This window comes from Adiantum capillus-veneris, chromosome 19 (assembly GCF_014529385.1).
Source record: "Adiantum capillus-veneris isolate H3 chromosome 19, ASM1452938v2, whole genome shotgun sequence".
NCBI classification, from domain to species: domain Eukaryota; kingdom Viridiplantae; phylum Streptophyta; class Polypodiopsida; order Polypodiales; family Pteridaceae; genus Adiantum; species Adiantum capillus-veneris.
Window position 1 is genome coordinate 77,934,638 of NC_140949.1, and position 27,200 is coordinate 77,961,837.

General features: G+C 45.1%; 1 protein-coding gene across 1 annotated transcript; it reads right to left on the minus strand.

Annotated features, from left to right (window-relative positions):
• Window positions 1-23,402: 23,402 nt before the first annotated feature.
• On the minus strand, window positions 23,403-26,019 carry LOC147434274 (rust resistance kinase Lr10-like). The gene is made up of 2 exons (XM_086490825.1): window positions 24,829-26,019; window positions 23,403-24,750 (listed from the first exon to the last, which is right to left on the minus strand). Exons 1-2 carry the CDS (start codon window positions 25,739-25,741, stop codon window positions 23,690-23,692), a joined length of 1,974 nt encoding a protein of 657 aa, XP_086346951.1. The 5' UTR covers window positions 25,742-26,019; the 3' UTR covers window positions 23,403-23,689.
• Between the last annotated feature and the right edge of the window lie 1,181 nt (window positions 26,020-27,200).

Below are 27,200 nucleotides of genomic sequence, written 5' to 3' on the forward strand. Positions count from 1 at the left end.
AGGCAATTTCAGCCTATATGCAACATCACTGATTATGTCGCACACTTGAAAAGGCCCATAGTAACGCATGCTAAGCTTTGGAAACAGTCTTTCCTTGCCCTTCATCTTCTTTAACCTTGCCTTTTCAAAGCGTAAAAGCACCTAATCACCAAGTGAATATATCACTTCACGACGCTGACGATCAGCTGCTTTCTTTTGCTTTGCCTGAGTCTTTTCTAAGGCCACTTTGACCTTCTTGTACATTTCATCCATGTCCTGAACATACTTCTCTGCTTCAAATATCTTGTCCTTTGTATGCAGTATGGGAGGAACTTTCTTGCCACCTTCAACTATCTCAAAGGGTGCCTTGCCAGTTGATGAATGCACTGTATTATTGTATGCATACTCCACCAATGGCAAATACTGCTCCCACTTTCCTTTATGCTCTAACACATAACACTTCAGCAGATCTAGGACAGTAGAATTTGCCTCTTCTGACTGCCCATCTGTTTGAGGATGAAATGACGAAGAGAATTTGAGCGTTGTGCCCATATTCTCAAACAAGCCTCTCCAGAACAAACTTGTCATGCATGGATCACGGTCGCTAACAATCGACTGTGGCATGCCATGATACTTGAAAATATTGCTCATAAACAAGCGTGCCATCTGATATGGCTTTATCTTCTTCCTGACAGGAATAAAATGAGCCTACTTGCTGAATCTGCAAATGATGGTCCAAATACCATCGTTTCCTGTCTGCGTTCTCGGAAGATCAAAGATAAAATCCATAGCAATACTTTCCCATGGTTTATCTGGAATAGGTAGTGGTTGCAATAACCCCGGTGCCTTTTGCCTGTCAAACTTGACCTTCTGGCATATTAGACATTCTCGCACAAAGGCATCCACATCTCTTCTCAATGTAGGCCAGTAGAAGAATGTCTCGACCGCTTTAACAGTAGCATCGATACCACGATGCCCTGCATACTTGACTCTCTTCCATAACTTTGCGTCGCAATGGCTTTGTGACACACAACCTGCCATGCATCATCATAAACCTATCTTTGAGAAGATAGTGTTCATGACATTGTCCATCCATTATCTGTTCGAAGACCCTTGCAAAATCTTCATCATTTGCATACTGTTCTCTCATATCATCAAGTTCATGATGATAAGGAATTGACACAACTGAAATTTGTGGCTTCCTTGACAAGGCATCAGCCACAACGTTCTTCTTGCCTTCCACATGCACAATCTGAAATGGAACATGGACAAGATATTTGCCCATCGCATATGCTTCTCAGATAACTTTGTCTGTGTCAAGAAGTATCGCAAGGTCTGATGGTCCGTTTAGACAACGAAATCTGCACCTAGCAGGTAGTGTTTCCAACTTAAGAGCGCATGAATCACAGCCAGTAACTCTTTCTCATAGACCTGCATGGTCATCTCTGGCCCTTGTAAAATTTTGCTCTCATAGGCTACTACCCTGCCATCTTGCATTAGCACTGCACCAATGCTACTACCGCGCAGGCGTCACACTGGACCACAAATGACTTCCTAAGATCTGGCAACACAATGACTGGATCTGAAGTCATCTTTTCCTTTAAGAGATTAAAAGTTGAAATCTCTTTCTGTGTCCATCTAAAGGTGACTGCCTTCTTTTGAAGAGCATGTAAAGGTGAAGCAATCTCAGCGAAATTTCGGATAAACCTTCTGTAATAGGAGCATAGTCCCAAGAAACTTCGGACATCGTGCACCGTCTTCAAATCTGGCCATGACTTGATCGCTTCAACTTTGGAGGACCATTATGACACCATCCTTTGAGACAATGTGTCCTAGAAAGTGAATCTCTTCCAGAAAAAACTCACTTTTCTTTGCATTGATGAGCAACCTATGACTGCGTAGCTCTTTGAACACAATGGCCAAGTGATGCCTATGCTCCTCTTCATTCTTTGAGTAGACTATCATGTCGTCAAAGAATGTACCAACAAACTGCTGGTGTGGACGGAAAATTTTGTCCATCATCCTATTGAACGTAGCAGGAGCATTTGTGAGACCAAAGGGCATAACTAAAAATTCGTAAAGGCCAAACGTTGTTCTAAAAGCAGTCTTGTGCACATCCTCTGATCTAATGCGGATCTGATGGTACCCACTCTTTAGATCTATCCTGCTAAACATAGCTGCTCCTTCTAATTTGTCCAGAATGTCATCAATTCTAGGTATAGGGAACCTATTCTTGATGGTATTCTTGTTCAGTGCACGGTAGTCGATGCACATACGCCATGAGCCATCCTTTTTCTGCACCAACAACACTGGAGAACAGAATGGAGATGAACTGGGCTGAATCAGCCCCTTTTCTAACAGCTCCTGTACTTGGCCCATTATCTCTTTCTGCTGAGCCGCACTAACCCTGCACGGAGGCTTATTTGGTGGGCTACTGCCTGGAACCAAATCTATCGCATGGTCCTCGGGTCTCTCTGGCGGTAATTGAGACGGTAACAGTCACTATACTGTTGTAAAAACATTGACCTAGCACATTGATTCATCACAATCTGGCACTTCACGTGCAAAAACCAAGTACGCAGAAAGATGTTTTTCATTACAGAAGTAATAGTAGAAGCTGATACAGTGGGAATAGACTCCCCTTTAAGCTTTACATCCAGAATGTGAGTCTTTCCCCTGCTCTGTACAGTGATCTTTTTGTTGTAGGCATCCATGATTCCCTATACACGAAATAACCCAAGGAATACCTAACAACACATCACATCCGTCCAATGGCATGATGTAAAATTCTTCAACATCTACATAGAACTGGATATGTAGGCGCAACTTTCCAATGATGGGTGTCACAGCCTCTGTATGGCCAGGACATGCCAAACCTGCCTCTACTGTATACCCCATCTCTTCAGGTCTGATTCTCAACTTTGAAGCCAATTCTGGGGAAATTAAGTTGGCTTTGGCACCTGGATCAAAGAAGATAAGCACTGTTTGATCCCTGACCTTTCCCCATGCTCTACAAAGCTCACTTGCATCTGAATTTGGCTTGTCGCCCACCATATCTGGCACTAGACAAGCTATGGGCTTCTTTCCTTTCTTGTCTTCCTTATCTTCAGAATCAGCTAGCCTTTTCTTTGTAGGACAATTGTAAGCAATGTGGCCAGGCTGCTCACATATGAAGCATTTGTTCTCTGACCTCAGGACCTTCTTTTTCTCTTCCGACTTGCGAGGAAAACGTCTTTTCCATTTCTTTGCTGGTCCCTTTTCTGATTCAGCGGTAGCTTTGCCTTTCCCTACGTTGGCTGGCTCCTGAGTCCCTTTAGGAACCTCATTGGGAATGTGCTTCTTCGCTGAATTTTTCTTGGCCGATCCTTCCTTGACGCCAGTATTGAATTCACAATCTTCTCCCTTGAGCAAACCATTGCCAGTGTTTGCTACCTCGATGAGCTGCGTCAAAGTAGTGACTTTGGTCTTCGTGCAGTACTTTCTCAATCCTTTGGGTAGGCCACAACAGTATTTTTCAATCTGTTCTGTCAATGGCACAAACCTATAGGAAGTTACTGGAAGTAGAGCTTTCCAAAACTTCCGATTGTAGTCATCCAGATTCTTGCAAGTGGTAGCATTAAGCTGGTGCCATTCTGTCATGACATCTGCTTCAAAGTCATCAGATAACCATGCTGCTGCAAAAATCTGCTTGAAGTAAATCCATGTGGACGGAGCTTGCCCTTGCAGCAATAAAGTTGTCCACCATTGTCCCGCATTCCCTGTCAAGAAAGTGGCTGCCTTGCGGACCTTTGAAGCCTCTGTAAAGTTTCCCCCTGCATAGGCCTTGTCAAACTGCTGGAGGAATGAGAGAGCCTTCTTCCTATCATCAAACCCTGTAAAGGTCATGAAAGTCACACCTTTGCCACCTTCTTTGTACGAAGATGGCCTCTCCAGCGGCGTTAAATTGTCATATGGAAGTGACTGAAACATGGGAACACTGTTAGGGTTCATTTGTGTTCCCTGACCGCAATTAAGTTGACCTGGAAATGCCATATTTGGCTGCTGATTTGTAATTCCAGCCATACCAAAATTTGCCTGTGGCATCCCAAATTGGCCCTTAGTGCTTTGAAACCATGCCCGTGACACCATACATGGGGTTAGGCATCATCGTTTGAGCACCCCCGAACACTGTTTCTGGCGTGTAAAATCGATTTCCAGGTGCATGACCAACCATGCTCTGGAATACCGATCCACCTCCAAAATAGCCAGGGTGTACTGAAGGTGGTGGGAAGACTTGTTGCATAGCCTGTAGGTTGCTTCCCTGCCCATTAGAACCAGCTATAGGCTGCTGAAAGGTGGCAGGCTGAACTAGTACAGCTTGACAGACTGGCATCTCAGCCACCTGTTCTTGCACCTTAGGCACAGGTTGTGGAGACTACATGTTCTCCGTCAAGTGTACAAGTGTTTCCATTGACTGTGGAGTATGTATCACCTGTGCTCGAGCCTTAACAGGCTTTTGAATATGATCCAATGACCCAACTTGCTGAGACGGAAGAGGAGGTTACAGAAAGGCTAAAAACCTCGGGTTCTGCATTACTTGTGTGAACATAGCCACAGCAGTAGCGAACTGGGTCCTGAATATATCATCATCCGTCTGTGGTGGTCTTGAAGACTCACCCACTTCATGTGTCTGTTGACCCTGCGAAGAGGAAACCTCTTCAGTCACATCATCTGGTCTGTCAGCCATAATTGCAATTCCCTGTGTCTGGTCTATGATCCCCTGTGTCTTCAAGCCCAAACTGACCAAGGCTCACTTCTAGGGGAAAAAGTGATTTAATCCCGTCGATGGAACCATGAAACCGGCCTGTTCAATCCAAAAAGGGCTGTAGACTTTACTTCAAACCTTGATTTAGCTTTCACCCATTATTAGTCGTCTATTCTACCTGTACTTTCAAGACACAACACGGGGGAAAGGGATACAGGCTGCTAGAATGCACCTGTATGAGAACACCGACACCAGATTGGCCCCTAACTTAGGCGCCCCTTTCGGTATTTCTTTATTGCTTAACACAGGGAATAAACGTTGTGGTTCCCTATAAGCTGCCCCGCACAAGCTTGGCTGAATTTCAACTGTTCCGGCCCGATTTCAGCAGCATAACTGTACTAGGACCCTTCACAGTCAGTATTCCCACGCACTGAACGACTTTCCCGACGCATACGGGCACTTTGCAAAACCTGGCGAGAATCTGCAGCACGCTGAATTCTCTGTTTTCAGCGCTAAAAATGCGCCAGATCACCTGTACAGCAATCCCCTCGCGTCTCCGAACCTCCTGGGGGTATTAAGGACCGTTTAGGGCCAAAACCCTAAACCTGCAAAAATACACAGCAGGCTGTAATTTACTGTTTCGGGCTCCGTTTCGCGTGCTGGTCGCATCCGTAGCAAGTCCTCGAGCTCCCGCACTTGTAGGGCTACTTGCCCTTTGAATCGGACGAGATTTCTGGCGTGAAACCTCTCCGAATTCACTTGTACCTGCGGGGGATTAGCCGCTAGCTAATCCAGTACCTGTGCAAGAGGCTCTTGCCTCGGCAATCGCGCATGAACCCACACAACTGTACATTGGTCAAATGAAAAACCCACTAGAGGGGCATAACATACTGCCATAGGGGAGAGAGAGGGCAATGCGTAGCGTGCAGGGCATCACTCTTGGCACCACACTGTACATAGGAGGGAAAGCAAGCACTCCGTAGCTCTTAACCTGTGACAGAAATCTGCAAATGAGCCCTTCTCCTCTCTAAAATCAGCGCCCCCTTCTCTTGCATGAGGAAAGTGCACCAGAAGGTGCCACTTTGCACATTTATAAGCATTTTTCCATTTCAGGGTTGCCGCCTAAAAATCTCCCAACCGGTTGCCCAGTTGACTTCACGGCAGAGTAAGAAAATGTTCTCCTTGTCATTCCGGAGGTAATGACGCAAACACATTTTCAGGTCCCAAAATAGCAGTTCCTTAAATTTTAGGAGATGCTGCCATTGTATCTTTCTAGGTCATCTGACCCCCTTTGTACACTACAGCCACACCCAATACTGAAATGTAGCCTCTATAGCAAAGGATTCCACTTTGGCTAGTCAATGACCCCACTTTGGCTAACCATAGTCTTTGTCCAACCTTAGTGCTCTCTTGCCCTCAGGCCTGGACTCCCTTTGGACAGTTCCACACTAGCTATGCAATGCAGGGTAGTTAGATTTCCCGAGGGGTGTTTCCAAAAAGTGAAAGTAAATAAATAATAAGAAAGAAATCAACAAAAAGGATAGATAGTAGTCACACGCTGGTCACACCTTCTACCAAATGGATCTTCACAGAGATGCGCAGAGTTGGCTTGAGCAAGAGACTGGAGGACCGCTTCGCTGTGAGTTTGCTTCGATCTTGGGAGAATCTGTGACGAGGCCTGGAGCAGCATCAGCCTACTTGCACGGAGGAGCGCCTGAGACAGCCCCTTGTTTGGAACCCCATGGTTAGCACTCAGAGAGGCCACTTGGTTGGTAGTCGGCCTCATGTTTCCTGGGGTCCCATGGCAGAGGGTCCAGCACGCTCTTTAGGTGACTGGGTACAGTTTTCCGGCTTGTCAGAGGAGCTACAGGGCTTTCAGGTACAGGGCATGAGAGGGTTGCAGAGCATGTGTCATGACATCTCAGAGGCAGTACCAGCTGAGTGGCTCACACCTATCGAGTCTGCAGCGCCCAGATGGATGGGAGCCTTTACGCGATTGGAGGTTCTCATCTCAGTTCGGGCTTGCTCAGAGATTGTTCCCTCCCTGTTTTTCGAGATACAGGGTGAGGGACGCTTACACCGAGTTACAGTAGAGGCCTTGCAGGTGGCAGAGTGCTGTTTTCAGAGGATCCGAGTGGTGGGCATCTGTGGGAGGACTTGTGTCATCGATCCTGACCCAGCAGCTCTTGAGACTGGACACTAGAGATTGTGGGCTTCGGAGAGCTATCCACTGCCACGAGTGTAGTGGGATCCTGGAGAGTGGGTTTGGAGGGATTCTTTCTCCTCTGTAGACCACCCAGGTGTCCCTTTCTTTCAGTACACTGTTCGACTGGGACGCCACATACTGGCAGCACAAAGAGAGGCTCGTCCTACTGCAGCACCTCATTGGCAGGAGGAGGGTCTCGCAACTGAGTTCTTGGCAGCTTTTTGGGAGAGGTTGTGGGACTCCAGACAGTCGAGGCGAGCCACTTTGTTCCAGTGGCTGGTCGCACACAGAGCTACAGCAGTTGGGAGCTGGCTTGTACATAGTGGTCTCTCGGCCATATGTGCGGCTTGTGACCATCTTGTGGAGAGTCAGCGTCACTGTCTTTGGGACTGTCCTTTGGCACAACAGGTGTGGCTTCGTGTTCTTCGTCTGATGCCACCTCTTTCCACGGCTCGGCACTACACTTGGGGGGCAACTACTTGGTCCACTCTCACGGGCCCGACACTTTAGTTTGAGCTATCTTCCACCAGCAGATGATAGTGATGCAGGGGGGGCGACCTACTCTTCAGCCTGCCACAGAGCTTACTCCACAGGAGTGGTGCAGTGAGAGAGAGGAGTGCTGGGAGCTCATCAGTGGCCTGACACTCTGGTTCATCTGGTGGGCCCGTTGCTTCTGCATCTTTGAGGCTCGCCCTGTACCACCAGCAGAGATTGTTCGCGATCTTTGGCTAGAGCTGATCCACACTCTCAGAGAACAATTCGAGAGACTCCAGGGCAGCTTCGACTGCATGCGGGAGCGCAGAGAGACCTTCCTTTGACTCTGGCGTCCTGGGCCTTTTTTCACCATGGTCCGAGTGTACTCAGATGGCACTACCATCCACCTGTGTGGCTTCTCCCTCCTGCCATTTCTTGATTTAGCCTCATTGTACATATGCTGTTTTTTCATTGGGAGAGTCTCCCCATCATGGTTGTTGTAGCCCTCTCTTGAAGAGGTGGTTGTAGTCCTATGGGCAGTTTCATTAACTAATAGAAGGATCTGTTTCTCGGCAAAGTCAAAACTGGTCCCGTAGTCAATTTCTCTTTCAATACCTGAAGGGCAGTCACCTTTGTGGGTCCCCACGAGAAAGGGACTCCTTTCTGTGTCAACATATGTAAAGGGGAAGCAACCTCCGCAAACTTTCAAATGAACCGCCTGTAGTAAGAACATAAGCCCAAGAAGCTTCTAACTTCATGGACATTCTTCAAATCGGGCCAATCACGTATAGTCTCAATCTTGGCCGGGTCCATCTGCACTCCTGCTGCTGAGACAATGTGTCCCAAAAAGTATCTCTGGTAGGAAAACTTCACTTTTCTTTGCATTAATCACCAACTTGTGATCTTGTAATGCGTGAAAGACCTGTAGCAGATGTTCTCTACATTCTGCCTCATCCTTGGAGAAGACAATAATGTCAGCAAAAAAAGCGCCAACAAATAGTCTATACTCTCAAAAAATCGTGTCCATCATTCGGTTAAATGTCGTTGGAGCATTGGTAAGGCCAAAAGGCATCACCAAAAGCTCAAATAAACCAAAGATCGTCCAAAAAGCTGTTTTGTAGACATCTCCCGGCGCGATTCGGATCTGATGATATCCGCTCTTCAAATCGATCCTCCTCAAACACGAGGATTCTTGTAGTCGGTCAAAAATGTCATCGATCCTAGGAATCGAAAATCTGTTCTTGATGGTGATTTTATTGAGAGCTCTATAATCGATGCACATTCTCCAAGATCTGTCTTTCTTTAGAAACAAGAACACCAGAGAGCAGTAAGGTGAAGTACTCGGCTCGACAAGACCCTTTTCCAAGAGGTCTTTCATTTGGTTCATAATTTCTTAATTCTGGGCTCTGCTCATACGGTAAGGTGGCCGGTTCGGTAGTGTGCTTCTAGGTATCAATGGTATGATCCTCAGGATGAGATGGTGGTGACTCGCCTGGCACTGGCAGGCCCTTTGAAAAGCAATCGGCATGAGTGTGGAGAAAATCTTGGCGTTCTTTATCAAGTTCCGACATATTTGTCCTATGTTCATCATTCAACTCTTTCAAAAAGATCAAGTAAATAAACAGAGTGGATTTCATTAATTTCGAAACAGCGGAAGCCGATACAATAGGGACAGACTCGCCTCTAAGTTTCACATCAAGTACAATGGTTCGGCCTTTTTCTGTAGTCAAAGTCGCTTTTCTCGTCCGATAGTCGACCATGACATTGTTCTTATGGTACCAGGGAATCCCCAGGAGGACATCACAACCTTCCAAGGGCATTATGTAGAAGTGTGCCCCAAATACCCCTGACAATGCAACCGAAGTTTGCCAATGACAGGTGTAATGGCTACGTCCCTGCCGGGTGCCGCTAGAACTGCCTCTGCTAGTGGTCCCATCCGATCGGGTATATTCTTGACTTACCCCATATATGAGATCACGACGCAGAGAACCGAACAGACTTCAAATAATGAAAGTAGAAAGAAAAAGAGCACCCCAAAAAAGAAAGACAAGGATGCACGACCCCGGCTCACTCTTCGAGAGAGGGCCAACTACATCAAAGAGGGGAAGTGTTTTGGATGCGGAGAAACTGGGCACATCTCCACAAAGTGCCTTGAAAAGGCATCGAAAGAACAAGATGAAGAAAGGCCAGAGAGTTTGAAAGCAGCTGAGGAACGTGGGCGAAAAGGCAAGATGAAAGCAGAACTGGTTCCAAATTGCATGGGTACTGACCCAAGCACGATTGATGAGAGTACAAAACTTTGCTGAGCTTGGGGCAAAGTGAAAGATCAAGAAGCCCTGATTTTCTTTGATGGAGGAGCCAAGGCCAACTTCATTTCACCTGAATTGGCGGCGCAGCTCAGGTTGCCAGAATGTATGGCAAAACCCCGTTTCGCATGACTCATCAGTTCTTGAAAAGGAATCTGACTTTCATTCTAAGCAGTGATCTCGGATCTCTGTAGAAAGTCAGTAAGAAAACCCGCTCAATCTGCTCGTTGAATGAGATCTTCTTAAATGAAAAAGCTGGTAGAAAAGAGCGCCTGAATCTCTCGCAATATGCGTCCAAAGTATCTTTCTTGGTCATCCGAAGATGGTTCCAAGGAGTTCGTATGTCGTGTTCGTACTCCTGAGTCAGCCATGAAGAAATAAAAGCCCTTTTAAATTTCAGCCATTTAAGCGGTGCTTTCTTGTTCAATAGAAGAGTGGACCACAAAGTTCGAGCATTTCCCTTGAAGTAAGAGGTAGCCCTCCGAACCTTGGAGTGCTCTGAGTAATGCCCTCCAGAGAAATCTATATCAAACTGCTGTATGAAGGCCAAAGCCTTCGAAGCATCTCAGAATCCAGAAAACGACTGTCCACCTTCTTCAAATTCTCGAACTTTCTTGCTTTTATCCTCCTTCCTTGCATAAAATCTGTTGTCGTCGGAGTCCGAACTATCTGAAGACGAGTCCTCTGTAGAACTGTCCGAAACTGGGCGAGACTTAGGCTTCTTTGCCTTTTTCTTGCCCTTTCAAAGCGTTGCTTTTTGCTTTGCTTTTTCCCTTTTCTGTCTTCTTCGCTCGAGTCAGAAGAGCTAGAAGAACTGGCAGAAGAAGAAGAAGAAGAAGAACTGGGTACTCCTTCAAATCGCACATGCTTCTTCTGCTTTCTTGCCGGTGCAAAAGTAGATTGACGACCCAATAACCCGGGAAGTCAATCCCTTTCCTTCGCTTTTTGTCGTGCTTTTTGGCTTTGTTTTTCGCGTCAAAAAGCTGGTTAATTCGTGTATCAACCACCTCTTCCAATTCTTGCTTTGTAAACATCCTCGGAGTAGGAGGCTGTTTGAGTGCAGGTTTGAGGGGTGGCTCCGTGGTTTGCCACCCCTGTGAGTGTACCTCGTCGAAGGAGGTTTGGGTCAAAAATTTTGCAAATTTAGGGTCCTTCGCAAAATTTATCATCATCTTTTATCGCGTCATCGACCAATTTCCGATGTTCCATCTCTTCAATCTCTGCCTGAGTAGGCCTAGGCGGGCCGTACTCCTCTTGAGAATCTTCTATGTGATCTCTTCCCGCATCTCCGGATGCAGAGGAAGTCGATTGTCCTTTGCTTGAATCCATAAGTGTTGCGTAAAAAGGATCGGATTTCCGGGTAGAAGAGAAATCGGCCGCGTTGTGATACCACTGTAACAAACTTGGACACTCCAAGTCAAGAATCTACCACGACACGATAAGAATTCACTTCAAAGCAGTTCACAATTAGATTCGAGACGGAGTTCCGTGCCAAGAGGTATTGGCTCCAAAGACTGGCACCCTTTTGGTATTTCTTTTTGTATTAAATCTATGCTGAAAGTATAAGGGAGTGGGAGGGTTCTCACTCTCAGACTCTGCGTCCAGATGCTTTGCAGAGTGGGAGCCCAACTACTTATTTATTTATTTATAAGGGATGCCAAAAGCAGAGTCCCAAAAGCAGTCAATTTTAAAAGCTTTTAAAATAAAGCAAATAGCCCTAAAAGCTTCAAAAGCTCTGCCAATTTCAGCTTGCGTAGACTCTGCCTGCTTTTTCCGTACAGTATTCAATGCAAAAAGCGGGTGTCCGTACACTCAGCCATGTTAGCAAGTCAACGCTGCAAAATCCGCCGCAATTTTCAAAAATCTGTACCAGCCTGTCAGTGCATTTGGCGGGCCTGCTTTTTCCGGGGGGGGGGGGTGTGTGGGTGCTCTGTTGCCCCATGTCCAGGCCATGCCATGTCACCAATTTGTGACACAAGATCAGGATTCTGGAGAGTTTCTTGGTTATTATCCTCCCGTGTTTTATGCGATGGTTTGCATGAAGATATGGGGCTATGATGTGACACACCTCGTACTCCACAGACCTCTCTCTGCTTTGGAGATGTTCTCAATAGAAAGGAAAGAACATTGTGTAATTCAATCTGCCGTATCACCTATCTGGGATACACCTCTTGTGGTAAGAGCTCTGCTTCAAGCCCTTGCCTAAATGGGTGCTTTCACACCTAGAGCTGTTGATTACTTTCACGGAATGTACAATAGAGGGAGAAAAATTTTCTTTTGAGGTATAGGAGGAAAGGAAACTCTCTCACGTCTGCAACGAGTCTACCTTGACCTCAAAATTCCCTTTTTAACAGATCAGAGTTCTTGCTGCTCCGCAATAGTGGCTCATAGACGTAGCACCTGATGAGGCATATTGAAAGGATTAATGGCTATGGACCTTTGTGTGCACAGCCTCTTACACATCTATAGTGGGACCTTGTCACAAGACGCGCACCACGTGCCAATAGAAAAGAACAGACTGAACACGATTTTAGCACTTCAATAACAATTGAATTGAGAGAGAGAGAGAGAGAGAGAGAGAGAGAGAGAGAGAGAGACGACACGCGACATGGAGTGGCGGAATTCCACCAGAGAGTATTGGCCCCAAACTTTGGCGCCCCTTTCGGTATTTCTTTATATTGCATCAACATAGTACAAGCCAGTACTCTAGACTCTGCACCTTCGCCAGGAAGCATGCCAGAGAATGAGCCCTAACCTCATATTTAAAGGCCCTTGGCCTAAAAAGCAATTACAGTGAAAAGCCTTCTCTGACTGAAGATCTTCAGAGGATATGCCACCCAGTGATTTTAACAGAGCTTCATATGGTTCGAAAATGTCGGGTGCAATGTCTGGCAAGGACACATCAGCAACAAACCTGGCAGCACAACATATAATTCTCAAAGAAGGCACAAGTATTAGTGCTGCCTTGGTGAGAATGCCCTCCTTTAAGACCACCTCCTTCCCTATTTTCCCTTCCACTTTGTGCGGGTTGTGCTTAGGCGACTCGCATAGAAAATGCAACTTAGCTGTTTTCTTCACTAAGTTCTTGAGCCTCTTTAGCTTCCCATCTGAAGCTGCAATCAAGGGAACATGGGGACCGTGCTGCTTACAAGCACTTCGTAGAGAAGCCGAGAGGAGCAATTTGTGACTATGTTTAACTCCATTTAGTGCAAACATTGTTTAATCTCATGCACATTCTTCCCAATCTCATTCAAAAGCAGTGTCAAAGTGTCCAAATGTTGCATCCATTTTCGAACATATGATGTCACAGACCAGTTTAATATGGGCCATTTGGAAGTTATTCATAAAGCAACTCAGGTTTGCTTTCATGTTCACTTGTTAGCTGATTGCGTGAGCAAGTGAATGCCTCTTGCCATTTCCAGCTCTAAGAACTCATCCTATATTTTGCGCATGGCTTGTATCTGGCTCTCTGCATAACCTTTGACCTCTTGTGGAATTAGAAGCTCCACCTGTAGGGTGCAGCGGAAGTGAATGTTGAACTTTGCTCAAGATGACTCATGAGTGCTCCTTGTACTGTGCTCAAGGGTTCCTTTTACTTACGGATGGGAGAGGCTTCCGTTCCTTTAGTGAGAGAGTGCAAATGATCACAAACAAAGTGGTAAACACTGTGAATGAAGGTGCTGAGACTGAGAGATAGAGAGAGAAGAATACGACACCAGAATGTTGTCAAACCCTCTTCCAAGGGCCTTGCTCTCTATGTCAAGATATGTCTACTATTGATTGCACAAATCTCTACAATGGTCCGAATGCAATGGTCTTGCCGACGATGTCGAGGACGATGAGGACAACGACGAGGAGGCTGAAATCTGAAACCGCTAGGGGCTGAAATCTGCAAATCTTGTGTCTGCTGAATTCTAACTCTATGTTGGCGATGACGACGATGTGACGACGACGCGCTGAAAACGCAGATGCTGAAATCTGCGAATAGCGGGCTGAATCTGCAAACACTAGCTGATCTGATCGTGCGGCGAGGATTTGTTGCGGGAAGGTGAGATCTACGAGGTTTGGGGGCTGCGGTACAGAATCTGACTGCTGAAAATGCAAAACGCTGATGCAATGAATGGTTCCGTTGTTAGGAATCTGCAAAACGCTGACGGTAGTCTGCAATTGTAAAAACGCTAGGCTGATCTGCTGTATGCTCTACAGAAACGCTAGGGAATCTGCTGTGAATTGCTAACGCCAGGCAAGATCTGCAAACTGCAAAACGTTGGGCTTGATTTGCAAATGTTGAAAACGCTAGGCCTTCCTGATGGCTGAAAAACGCTAGGAGTTCCTGCAGGGGGTCTTGCTGAAAAAGTGTATTGCCAGACACTGGGTCTCTACTGCCTCTTCTGCCAGAAAGTGCTAGTGCTAGCTTTTCTTATATATTGCCTGAGTCAAATTGCCCTACCCAGTTTCTCAACAAAGTCACTTATTAATAATAAGTGAAAAATGGGTAAAATAGGGAAAATAGGTTTTGTGCACTGTAAAATGCTCTTGATGGATTCTGATGGTAATGCTGATGTTCATGCTGTGTGCAACCAGAGGAAATGCAACTACTCTTAAGTGCCTGGATATGCACGGCCTATGCACAGGCTCACAAAGGTGCCAAAACACTTCCTAAGCTTGACCTCAACCCTACACGTGAAGTAGCTTGTCCACATGTACATAGGGTTAGATGTGCACGTGAGGTAGTGGTACTGAACTGTATGGCGTCGAGGGAGATCGCCAACAGCGTCCGGAATCTTGGAAGGGATTCTTTGCCGGCCCACTCTGATGCGTGGGTCGTGCGATAGTTGAACTTCACAAAGGTCTGCAACGCTTGCTTCTTTGGGCCGTGCCGAAAACGACACAAAGGGATCTGTGGCTGCTTCAATGCTCCATCTGCGTCTATGGATATAGGTCCACCTTCTTCAAGAATCTCCGAGGAAAATTCTTGAAACCATTTTCAACACAAAAACATGAACATACCCATTCCATGTAAAGTGACTGGAAAAATTCTAGTCTTCTATAAAGACTGTGCATGCAATGTAGATGAACAAAGAGATAAAGTGCCAAACCGTTCATCAAACACAAAAAAAGAAAGGAATCAAAACTTGTCTTTCTAATCTAAATCTATCAACTGTGGCAAATCACAATGGAAATGCCGATGCTTGATGCTCAATCCTTCTTGTGCTCTTTCGGATACTGTGTCGTGCCAAAGAAGAGACATGGAATGTGAATTCCTTGAATGCAAACATTTCATCCTTTCGTGAGTAAGCCGTATAGATTCGTGCTCATTCATGAGTAAATCATGCAAGGTTGGATCAGTCCGTATGCACTGATCCGTACTGTACGGCACGTCCGTACTGATCGTATTGTACACGGACTGATCGTACTGTACGGTTTTTTTTCAATAAAAAATTTTAATAGCAGCCTCATGGCAACGACCAGGGTCTAGACATTTTCACATATTTCAGCAGGGTGTTTTTATTTAGGTATGCTCTACTTTCATTGTTCAATTGTTAGCAGGTACTTTCATTGATGAATGCTTGAAGGTTTCTTATTGTTCTTTTGTCACCAGATATACAAATGTTTAATGTATGTTTTACACGATTGTTACTTTAAAACACGATTGTTACTTGGTACTTGGCTAGTGAATCTCCAATTGATAATGTGTAGTAATGTGTCCCCAAGTAGTTTGCATGATATATATTTTCTTAATCTCTAATGAATAATAGAATTTTTAAAGAAATGTTCTCTCATTTACTGGTTTTTTACAAAGGTACATATTTTTACGTACATAAAAAACCATACGGAACGACGTACAGTATGTACAGATACGTACCGTACATTACGTATGGTACCACCTTGCCAATTTGCAATGTTCCATCTCTTCAAGTTTCGCCTAAGTAGGCCGAGGCGGACCGTACTCGCGTGAATCTTCTTCGTGATCTCTTCCCACATCTCCGGATGCAGAGGAAGTCGACTATCCTTTGCCTAAATCCATAAGTGCCGCGTAAAAAGGATCGGATTTCCCGGTAGAAGAGAAATCGGCCACGCTCTGATACCACTATAATAGACTTGGACACTCCAAGTCAAGAATCTACTGCGACACGACTAGAAATCACTTCAAAACAATTTACAATTAGATTCGACACCGGCCCGACGGAGTTCTGTGCCAAGAGGTATTGGCCCCAAAGACTAACGTCTCTTTCGGTATTTCTTTTTGTATGAAATCAGTCGCACAAAGTACGAGGGAGTAGGTGGGTCTCACTCTCAGACTCTGAGTCCAGATGCTCTGAGAAGTGGGAGTCCGAGCCACACTTTTAAAGGTTTACAAGGGATGCCAAAAGCAGAGCCCCAAAAGCTGCCAATTAAAAAGCCTTGCAAAATAAAGCAATCATCTCTCAAGCCATTGCTTGGTAAATAAAACAACTCAATAGTAAAGCAATTTTTCCCAAAATCTCTCTCTCTCTCTCTCTCTCTCTCTCTCTCTCTCTCTCTCTCTCTCTCTCTCTCTCTCTCTTAAAAATCAGCCTTGCAATTGTGTAGGAAAAAACAGCAATTAATTGATGCACGTTGTTGCCACGTCATCTGTCCGTACAACCTTCCATGATTTTCGGGCTTCCGTACGGCAGTGCCACATCAGCATTTCAACCAGATTTCCCGGGGCAGCGGGGCGGGGGGGTACAGGGCAGCCACCTCACGAGTTTGTGATAGGTCTTGCTGAGAAGGCGCATTGCCAGACACTGGGTCCCTGCTGCCTCTTCTGCCAGAAAGTGCTAGTGCTAGCTTTTCTTATATATTGCCCGAGTCAAATTGCCCTACCCAGTTTCCCAACAAAGTCTGTAACAAACTTGGACACTCCAAGTCAAGAATCAACCGCGACAGCACCAAATAACCACTTCAAAACAATTCACAGATCACAATAGATTTGCACTGGCCCGGCGGAGTTCCGTGCCTAGAGATATTGGCCCCAAAGACTGGCGCCCCTTTCGGTATTTCCTTTTGTATTAAACAATCATCAAAGTACAAGAGAGCGGTTAGGGTTTCACTCTCAGACTCTGCGTCTAGATGCTCTGAGAAGTGAGGCCCTCACCACTAATTTAAAGGTTACAAGGGATGCCCAAAAGTTGAGCCCCAAAAGCTTTTAAAATCAAAAGCATCAGTTCTCTCTCTCTCTTAGAGAGTCTTTTCTCTTTTTTTTTTTTTAAAAAGCAAAAGCAAAATTCGCGTCGCTCATCATTTTCCCAAAAAAAAAAAAAAAAAAATTTTTTTTTAATAATCCGCCTCCGCGATTTCCGGAATTTAGGGTTTTTGGCAAAAATTAGGGTTTGCAGGAATTTTAGGGTTTCTGACAGAAATTAGGGTTTCTGCTGTCCGCCACGTCATCACTTTGTGACAAAGTCACTTATTAATAATAAGTGAAAAATGGCTAAAATAGAGAAAATAGGTTCTGTGCACTGTAAAATGCTCCTGATGGATTCTGATGGTAATGCTGATGATCATGATTTGTGCAACCAGAGGAAATGCAACTACTCTTAAGTGCCTGGACATGCACGACTTGCGCACAGGCTCACAAAGGTGCTTGACCTGAACCCTGGACATGAAGTAGCTTGTCCACATGCTCATAGGCTTAGATGTGCACGTGACACCACCACTACTAGATGACCATTGCCTCTCTTTGTAAGGTGCAGTGGAATGAATGTTGTTCTTTCTCAAGATGAGTGCTCCGTAATGTGCTCAAGCTTCCTTTTTTTTCTTATGGAAGGGAGAGCCTTCCGTTCTTAATGAGAGAGTGCAATGATCATAACAAAGTGAATGGACACTGTGCGTGCAAGTGTATGAGACTGAGAGATAGAGAGAGAAGAGAAATACGACACCAAGACGTTGTAAAACCCTCCTCTGAAGGCCCCACTCTCGTTGGCGAGAGTGGTCTACGATTGATTGCACAAACTGGTACAAAGTGGATGCATGTGACTGATGCAAGTCTAGGCTAGATCGACGACGACGACGGGGATGGCGAGACCGATCTAAGGGATGAATGCTGTCCAAAAACGCTGCAGGCTGAATTCTGCTCTGCTGAAAACGCTAGAAAAAACACTGAATTTGCTGGTCTTTTGTTGCTGAAAATCTGCTACTATGAGGGGCTGAAATGGCTATGGATAGAGGCTGAAAATCACCTGCTGAAATTGCCAAGGGCTGAGATCTGTGGCGTTCTATGCTTGGATGAAAAACGTTGGCCCTGATGAAGCTTAGAGATGGAGTATCTGCTGAAAACGCTAGGTCTTGTGACTTGCACGGCGGCGATGACTTGCTGAAAACGCCTAGTAGAGGGAGGCTAGGCGATGAGGATGAAAAACGCTAGGGAGTTTGCTGGAGGGAAATTGCCCAAGTGAGGGAGTCTTCCTGAGAGAGAGGGGGAACCTGTCGCCGAAGGCCTGTGTTCTCCTTGCTCATCTGCCAAATAGTGCTAAGCTTGGTTTGCTTATATATTATCTTACCCAATTTTCCCTACCTACTTTCCAACAAAAGTCACTTAAATTAATAATTGAAAAATGTCAAAAATAGATAAAATAGTCTAAATGCACTGGAAAATTCCCCTTAAGGATTCTGATGGGAATGCTTATGATCATGCTGTGTGCAACCAGAGGATATCACTCTCAATGCCAAAAGTGACTCTCCCATTGTCATTCGTGGAGAGCAAGTTGTTCATTCTCCCTCTCTCATTGCTAATGTGCAGGCAAAGATTGAACGGATTCAGGAGAAGGAGACTCTCTTATCCAAAGCATGATACACAGGATTTGAATGACAATGACTTGCATGATGATTTGAATGATAATGATGAGCATGATGATTTGATTGATAATGATGAGCATGATGATTTGGATGATAATGACATGCATGATCAAGATGTGATTTCTCACAAGCATGATGAGTTGCATGAAGATGATGTGATTGTTCACAAGGATGATGTGTTAATTGATAATTTCTCTAGTGAAGCTAACCTCATGGCAGATTCGATCAATCACGAAGAACCGATCTTGGCTCTCGAGCCTAGGTCCAAAAAACCCTTACAGGAAGTATTATGTGTTCGCATGATTAGTATGCACGCATTGTACGAGTGTTTCATTCGTGATCGTTTCCTGTATTTTAGTCAACGTCTTTATGTGATCCCTTTTCCTAGGCATGACATATTGTGCATTGAACACGTTTCACTCATGAATGAGCACGAATGTATGCGGATTGTTCATGAAAAGTTGAAAAGCATGCATTCAAGGAAGTCACATTCCATGTCTCTTCCTTGGCACGACACAGTTGTAGAAAGAGCACATGAAAGTATGAGCACCAAGCATGGGTATTTCCGTTGTGAATTGCCACAGTTAATTGCTTTAAATCAGAAGAAAAAGATTCGATCTCACTGTTTGCGTGTGTGTGGTGAACGGTTTGACACTCCATCTCTTTGTTCATCTACATTGCATGCACAGTCTTTGAGGAAGACAAGATTTTTTCTAGTCACTTTACATAGAAAAGGTATGTTCATGATTTTGTGTTGGAAGTGGTTTCAGGAATTTTCAGCCATGGAGATTCTTGAAGAAGGAAGAAGCATGACTCTAGATGAAGTTGAAGCATCGAAGGAGCCACAGATGACTTTGTGTCGCTTTCGGCGCGGCCCAAAGAAGCAAGCGTTGCAGACCTTTATGAAGTTCAAGTACCGCACGACCCACACATCCGAGTGGGCTGGCGAAGAGTCCCTTCCAAAATTCCGAATGCTATTGGCGATCTCCCTCGACGCCATACAGTTCGGTACCAGTACCTCACTTTGAAAAGGAGGGGATGTACATCCAACCCTATGTGTCCGTGGACAAGCTACTTCAATAACAAGAGTTCTGTCAGTCCAGTCAGTCTAGATTAGAAGTGTTTTGACACTTTTGTGAGTCTGTTCGCACACTGTGCATACCCAGGCACTTAGTGTAGATGCATAACGTATTTTCTGCCCAATCAATGAGAGGGTTATACTCACGAAACCATCAAATGCCCAAAATCATATCACATCTTGAGAGAGGAGAGACAAAAAATTTTCTACAAAAAGCAGCTTGTTGAACTGTAAACAACACACCAAGACACTCTTTCGTGATGAGAGCGTCCATACCTGGAGCAAAGCCAAAGACCTCGAGAGGAGATTTCTGACTAACCTCTCGGCGGGCTCTCTCAACAAGAGAGGGACTGATCACATCATGCATACTACCTAGGTCAAACAATATGACAAAACGCTACCCCGTCATATAACCATAACATTTAATGAGAGACTCGTCAATGGGAGGGTCAGGAAAACTTGGGACACACTGGTGTTGTCAGTGATTGCATTGATAGAGGAAGTGGGTTCTCTGGATTCTTTAGATTCATTAGAGTCAAGCTTAGGACATGTTCTTTTTATGTGACCCTTGATGTGACAATGAAAATAACGACCTTCCTTAGAATAAGTGCTTTGCTCTTCCGACGTGATGTATCCTTCTAAAATTCCTTGTGCTACCTTTTCATCTAGAGTGAGCTTAGGTTTAGCATTTGTGTTAGCCTTATCCTTAGGTTCATTGGAAGAGTTCTTTTCTAAGAGACTATTGGAAGATTGGTTAGAAGAATTACCATACTTACCATTTTTACCGTTCTTACCATTCTGAGGGTTTTAAGCAGTCTGCGAGGTACTTGTGGAAGTCTTGTTCTCCTTAGGCTTTCCTTTGTTGTGCTTCATCTCCTATGCGAGAGCAATCGTTACCACCTTGTTGAGATCGATTGGATCGAAGACTTCTACATCAAACTTGATATACATGACTGGCATACCATTTTGCTTGAGAGCACGCTAATCGTCCTTCAATCGTGCGAGGTACTGAGGTGGCATAAACCGGGCCTTGAGCTTGTCTTGGAAATCAGCCCAATTGAAGGAAAGGGGCGTGAATTCGTCGGCTTCCTTTAGGTGCGCAGCTAACTGTGCCTCTTGCCATGCGTAGTATCAATTGATGGCATCACCGGCAAGGTACATAGCTGCCGTCAAAACCTTGCTATTAATTGATGCAACCAAGAATGAATAACCGTAGTATCCATCTTACCATCATACTTACTGAAAGTCAACTTCTCTGTGACTGGGTTGTTGGAGTCCACATCCCGGCTTGCGCCACTTGAGGAACTACCAACATCTTTGGCTGGTTCAAATTTCGAGGCAAGAATTTGTCGAACCAATTCTTGAGTGCGGAGTTCTCTTTGAGCCTCACGCTCGGCCTCCAAGGCCGCTCGTCTTGCTTCGGCTTCCTCCTGTTTTTGTGCTTTTCTTTCTTCTCGTTCATCGCGCTCGTGTTCCGAGGCAATGCGAGTCGCTTCTTGTTGTATGGAAATTCTTTTGTTTCGTTCTTCGCGCTCGCGGTCCTTGGCTTCCTGTCGTTCTGCTTTTCTTTCTAGTTGTGTCAACGCAACTCGATTCGTTTCTTGTTGTTGTGCCATCATCTCCATCATCCACTTGACCATCGCCTCCATACAATTTGGTACAACTCGTGGCATAAATGGGGAAGGGGGAGGGTTGGGAAAGCCTCCTGGTGGGAAAAACTCTTCTTCGCCACTCCCATGCTCATCACCTATATGCGAAGTATCCATTCCGCTTCGGGTGATGACCATGCACTATGATCTTTGGTTCTTAAGTTCACGAGGAACTTGGGTTCTTGAGGGTCTTGGATTCTTGAGTCTTGAGGTTCTTGAGGATCTTCTTTTGCTTGCAATCTGTGTTTGAGAAGGATCTTCTCTTCACCCGAGTTCTGCTCTTTTCCGCGGGCGCACCCCTTGGTAGCCTTGCGCTCACACCAAGGTTGCTTTTTCCCACCTCACGTCGATTGGCCGGCCGCTAAGTGCACGGTCCGCTCTCAATGAGTGAAAAGAGGCACAAGGGGAGGCTGGACAAGCCCTTCTTTCTTGAGATTCCTGTCACTCTTCAAAAACACGATTAGGAATCGACACGCCCAAGCGAACTTGGGTTCATGCGACCGCAACAAGCAAAAAAAATTCTTGTGGTTCTTTCCTTAGTGATATAGAACACTGCCAAAGCTCTGATACCAATGTAAGCTGAAGCGAAATGAATGTTGTTCTTTCTCAAGATGAGTGCTCCATAATGTGCTCAAGGTTCCTTTTTGTTCTTATGGAAGGGAGAGCTTTCCGTTCTTAATGAGAGAGTGCATTGATCATAATAAAGTGAATGGACACTGTGCCTGCAAGTGTATGAGACTGAGAGATAGAGAGAGAAGAGAAATACGACACCAAGACGTTGTAAAACCCTCCTCCGAAGGCCCCACTATCGTTGGCGAGAGTGGCCTACGACTAATTGCACAACTGGTACAAAGTGGATGCATGTGACTGATGCAAGTCTAGGCTAGATCGACGACGACGACGACAACGGGGATGGCGAGACCGATCTAAGGGCTGAATTCTGCCGTTCTTTACTACTGTCCAAAAATGCTGCTGGTTGAATTCTGCTCTTCTGAAAACGCTAGAAAAAACGCTGAATTTGCTGGAGTTTTGTCGCTGAAAATCTGCTGCTATGAGGGGCTGAAATGGCTATGGATAGAGGCTGAAAATCACCTGCTGAAATCGCCAAGGGCTGAGATCTGTGGCGTTTTATGCTTGGATGAAAAACGTTGGCCTTGATGAAGCTTAGCGATGGAGTATCTGCTGAAAACGCTAGGTCTTGTGACTTGCACGGCGGCGATGACTTGCTGAAAACGCCTAGTAGAGGGAGGCTAGGCGATGAGGATGAAAAACGCTAGGGAGTTTGCTTGAGGGAAATCGCCGAAGTGAGGGAGTCTTGCTGAGAGAGAGGGAGAACCTGTCGCCGAAGGCGTGTGTTCTCCTTGCTCATCTGCCAAATAGTGCTAAGCTTGGTTTGCTTATATATTATCTTACCCAATTTGCCCTACCTACTTTTCAACAATAGTCACTTAAATTAATAAGTGAAAAACGTCAAAAGTAGGTAAAATAGGCTAAATGCACTGGAAAATTCCCCTGAAGGATTCTGATGGATTCTTATGGGAATGCTTATGATCATGCTGTGTGCAACCAGAGGATATGCATCTACACTAAGTGCCTAGGCATGCACGGTCTGCGAACAGACTCACAAAAGTGACATAACACTTCTAATCTAGACTAACTGGTCTGACGGAACCCTTGTTATTGAAGTAGCTTGTCCACAGACACCTAGGGTTGGATGTGTCACATGACACTCTTTCACTCTTACCATCCGGGACGTGTTTAGATATGACATTTTTGACGTTTGCCAATGATATCACCGCATCCCGCACACCGTCTTTGTCTTTGAGGATCCATTCCTCTAGCTCTACTATAGGGATGCTTCGGTATGTTGACTGACATATGTCAAGATGGAGGTCTTCGTATCAAATCTACATTTGCGATCACAAACAATTCATAAAACTACATAACATTTTTCATGCATCCTCTCCAACCACAAACATGCATGAAACCAACCATGGAACAATAAAAACCTTCAATAAATTGTTACTGTAGTTCTTGGAACAACGAATATATACAGAACACACGCTCTATTAACACATTGAGATGTAACACCCTAAGTGGACACTGTACTATGTGCAAGAAATGCTGCTATTTATGACTACAAAACTCGCTTTAAATTACTCTCTGAATTTTTAATCTTGTTTTGAAAATATATACATACATGCAACTAAAAGGTGACCTTCACCATTAGACCATTTTCTTGCGTGTATGGCTTCAACATCATTAACATTTCCCATGCTCATCGACAATGGCCAAAAGATCTTGACAAAAATGTACAAACAACCCTTGTTCATATATTTGAAGATCCAAACAAAACGGGTTGTAACAAATGCTCACATGCTGGGACAACTATATGAACCATTATAAGACTTGAGAAGGAACTCTGAGGAGAGTTTACTTTTGATTTACAGCTCTGAATGGCATCGGTGGGTCGTCGGGAACTGTGGCTGTCCCTTGAAGATACTGCACAACACTGCTCATGGTTGGCCTTATGGAAGCATCCTCTTGAATGCACCACAAAGCAACCTGAGTACACGTCCGTGCTTGCTCGACATCGACATCATGTTGCATCCTCTCATCAATCCATACTGAGACAAATGAATTCAATTCAGCCTCTTCATTAGAGTACGGATTGAACTCCTGCAACGCTCTCCTACCTCTTACAATCTCTAGCAATACCATGCCAAAACTGTAGACATCAAACTTGGCACTTAAGTGGCCAAATCCCATAGACCAGAATTCTGGTGCGACATAACCTGGTGTACCCCTAGCATGTGTGTAGACCTTGCTCTCCTCCCTCTTCAAGAGCCGTGCCAGGCCAAAGTCCGCTATTTTGGGACAATACGTACCATCTAACAAGATGTTCTGCGGCTTGATATCACAGTGAATGATACACTTTCTGCAATCTTCATGCATATACGACAACCCTTGAGCGATGCCCAGCGCTATCTTGAATCGCTGCTTCCAATTCAGAACCAGTATACCTGGTTCTTCTCCTGTTGCAAAGAGATATTTGTCTAGAGAACCATTGCTTACATACTCATACACCAGTATTCTCCTTGTTTTGTTAAAGCAATACCCGACCAGTCGTGCAATGTTCATGTGATGTATGTTACCGATGGTAGCCAGCTCATTCAAGAACTGCTCATCAGTATGAACCATCGAAGAGAGCAAAACCTTCACCGCCACCTCGTTTCCATCACAAAGCAGACCTCTGTACACCTGTCCAGATGCTCCTCGCCCGATCTTTGTCCTAAAAGACTGTGTTGCTGCTGACAAGGCTGAATAGGGAATTTCCAATGCATTTTCATTTACACCGTCCAATTTGAGGAGCTTTCGAAGCTTTCGATTTGCAAATACTCCATACCTATGGCGGTAGTGGAAGGCAATGCCCACTAAAACCAGGAGAGAGATGGCAGCAACGGATACACCTACAGCAATTGCTTTCATATTTCCTGTGTAAACAGAGAAAAACTCAGCTACATACAACAAAAGACCATTATATTCAGAAACTTCTCAAGTTGAGCTTCTACCTGACTTGCAATCCGTCTGATTTGTTTTGTTGCCACAGTAGCACAGAAATCTCTTGTCTTGCGTGTCATAACCGCAAGTACCGCCTGTGCTCTGACAAGCGCTGCAGCTGTCTGCATCTCTGACTGGTCCCCATGCAAACTGGGTATATGGTATCCATGTGGAGACATTGTCATTTCCAGGTGGGATGACAAATCTGGTGCGAAACTCACAGCCATAGACGCTTTTAAACGGCGACAGTTGAAGTGTCTGGTCTGGAATGTATTCCAAGCAAGACCTGGTAGAAGAGAAGTTGCAGAACTCTAAGTATTTGATGCAGGATGAGGAAAAGTTGATCAAGACACCCGAGGTCGGCGGCTGCGTTCCATCTGTGACACTGCAGTTGAAAAAAAAGTAGCTGTCCTGATAGTAGGTAAGGTCTGCATCTTGAAAGGCGTACAAGTCTGATGAGATGAAGTTATTTGTGGCGGATGAAGAGGCATCCAGACGTTGGCAAGTGTAATTGGTCTTGGGCCGTGTATCCAAGAGAACGGTGCCACCATAACCATAGCTGCCCGTATGTGGGTTGCTGTAATTTGGATTAGAGGTAATGCTTACGATGTAATAGCTAGCAGTGTACCCGCCCGTTGTGATGTTCCATTGAGGGGGTGAAAAGGAGCAATCCAAGAGGAAGCTCGGGGAGCCACACCCCGGGGTCGCGCCAAAGGGATATGGTAAAGGTGAGACGGTAGAGCATGATAATGGGCATGTGAGGCCAGTGCTACTAGGCAAGGACAACATCACAAGGATAATCAAGGTCACCATAGCCTTCAATGCCTTGCAGCCTGGTCCACGGAAAGGACAGCCCATGTGTGCGTTGAGAGAGGATGATCGTAGGAACCTGACCACAATCAGATCATACACCAGAAGCTGCATGACACAATCCACATCAAACTCAACATTGCACCCATCTTTTTCCAACTGCAAGGCCGACCCAGGTCATGATTTCTCTGAGAGCCTGCAGATCATCGTGAGTCCATCACGACCATGTGTAGGGGGTGATGAGGGACATAATCAGCAGCTGCAATGAAGAAGGAAGAAGAAAGGGATGTTTCATTTCTCCTCTTCTTCTTCTTCTCCTCATCCTCATTCGTCAACTTTCCGTGACGGCGCAGTCTCCTCAAAGGAGCTTTGGACATGTTGCCATATAGAAATTAGCTTTGGGTTCCATGTATTTTTGGCTTCCTAAATTCCTGAAGGCCTTAGTATTTTGTTTGACAATGCGTCCCTTTAAAAAATTGAAATGAAAGAAAACATTTCCTTTCAAAAGCTGCTTTCGTTCTTTTGGCATGCTGAAAAAGACTAAAGAACAAAGGATTAAAGAGTTTCCATAAGAGTTTGATCCATATATGATCTAAAGTATTGATTCAATTTTTTTAATTTATACTCTCATTTGTATACTCTACTTTACTGGCACACTAGTAAAGAAATTCAATTTCTTTACTAGATGCTTCCCAATAATCTCCTTGCCAAACCCCTTGTAAAAAACCCACATCACACCCCCCTTCCCTCCCTCTCTCTCTCCCCCACGTGCCCCCTATGCTCGCGCCGCTCTGTCAACCTCCCTCGCCCTGCTCTTGGTCTAGCCCTGCCGTTCCTTCCAGCCACCTCCTTCCCTTTCCTCAACATACTCCCTCTGAATATGCTCCCCCCACTCCTATGTACCATTTCCCTCTTCTCTAGGTCACGAGACTGAGAGAGAGAGAGAGAGAGAGAGAGAGAGAGAGAGTGACTTTGCCTTACTCTACAGTTTCAGTTCGTGCGACACAAAGTGCCTCAATTAGAGAGAGAGAAAGAGAGAGAGAGAGAGAGAAAGAGAGAGAGAGAGAGACGACATGCAACACTCTCCTAAGTTGTGTAGAGAGAGAGAGAGAGAGAGACTACTGCCCCTACCCGATCTCCTCCTGCCGACTGCTAACGAGAGCCAGCCTTGGATAAGAGAGACCGCCCTTCCGCAACCGCCCACCGACCTCACAGAGCTTGAGAGAGAGAGAGAGAGAGAGAGAGAGAGAGAGAGAGAGACGTGTCAGCCTCCCTCTTTTTCCCTCACCGCCATCTGCCAGCCAGTTACGAGTCTGTGACCACCATTCGGCTCTCCTTTAGATGTTTTAGGATTAGGAGCATCTAGTTTGCATTCCACTCAATTGGTCTTTTTCCGAAATCGTGCAAACATACAGAGTCCTTTTATTTAAAGACTTCACCAAGATTCATTTTATTAAATTATTAAATTGATTTATTATTCTCTATGCTTATTAAACTTACCTTTTTTAATGATAACATTAATATATTCTTTTTTAATTTTTGATCTGTTTTCTTAATTAATTTTATTTTGTTT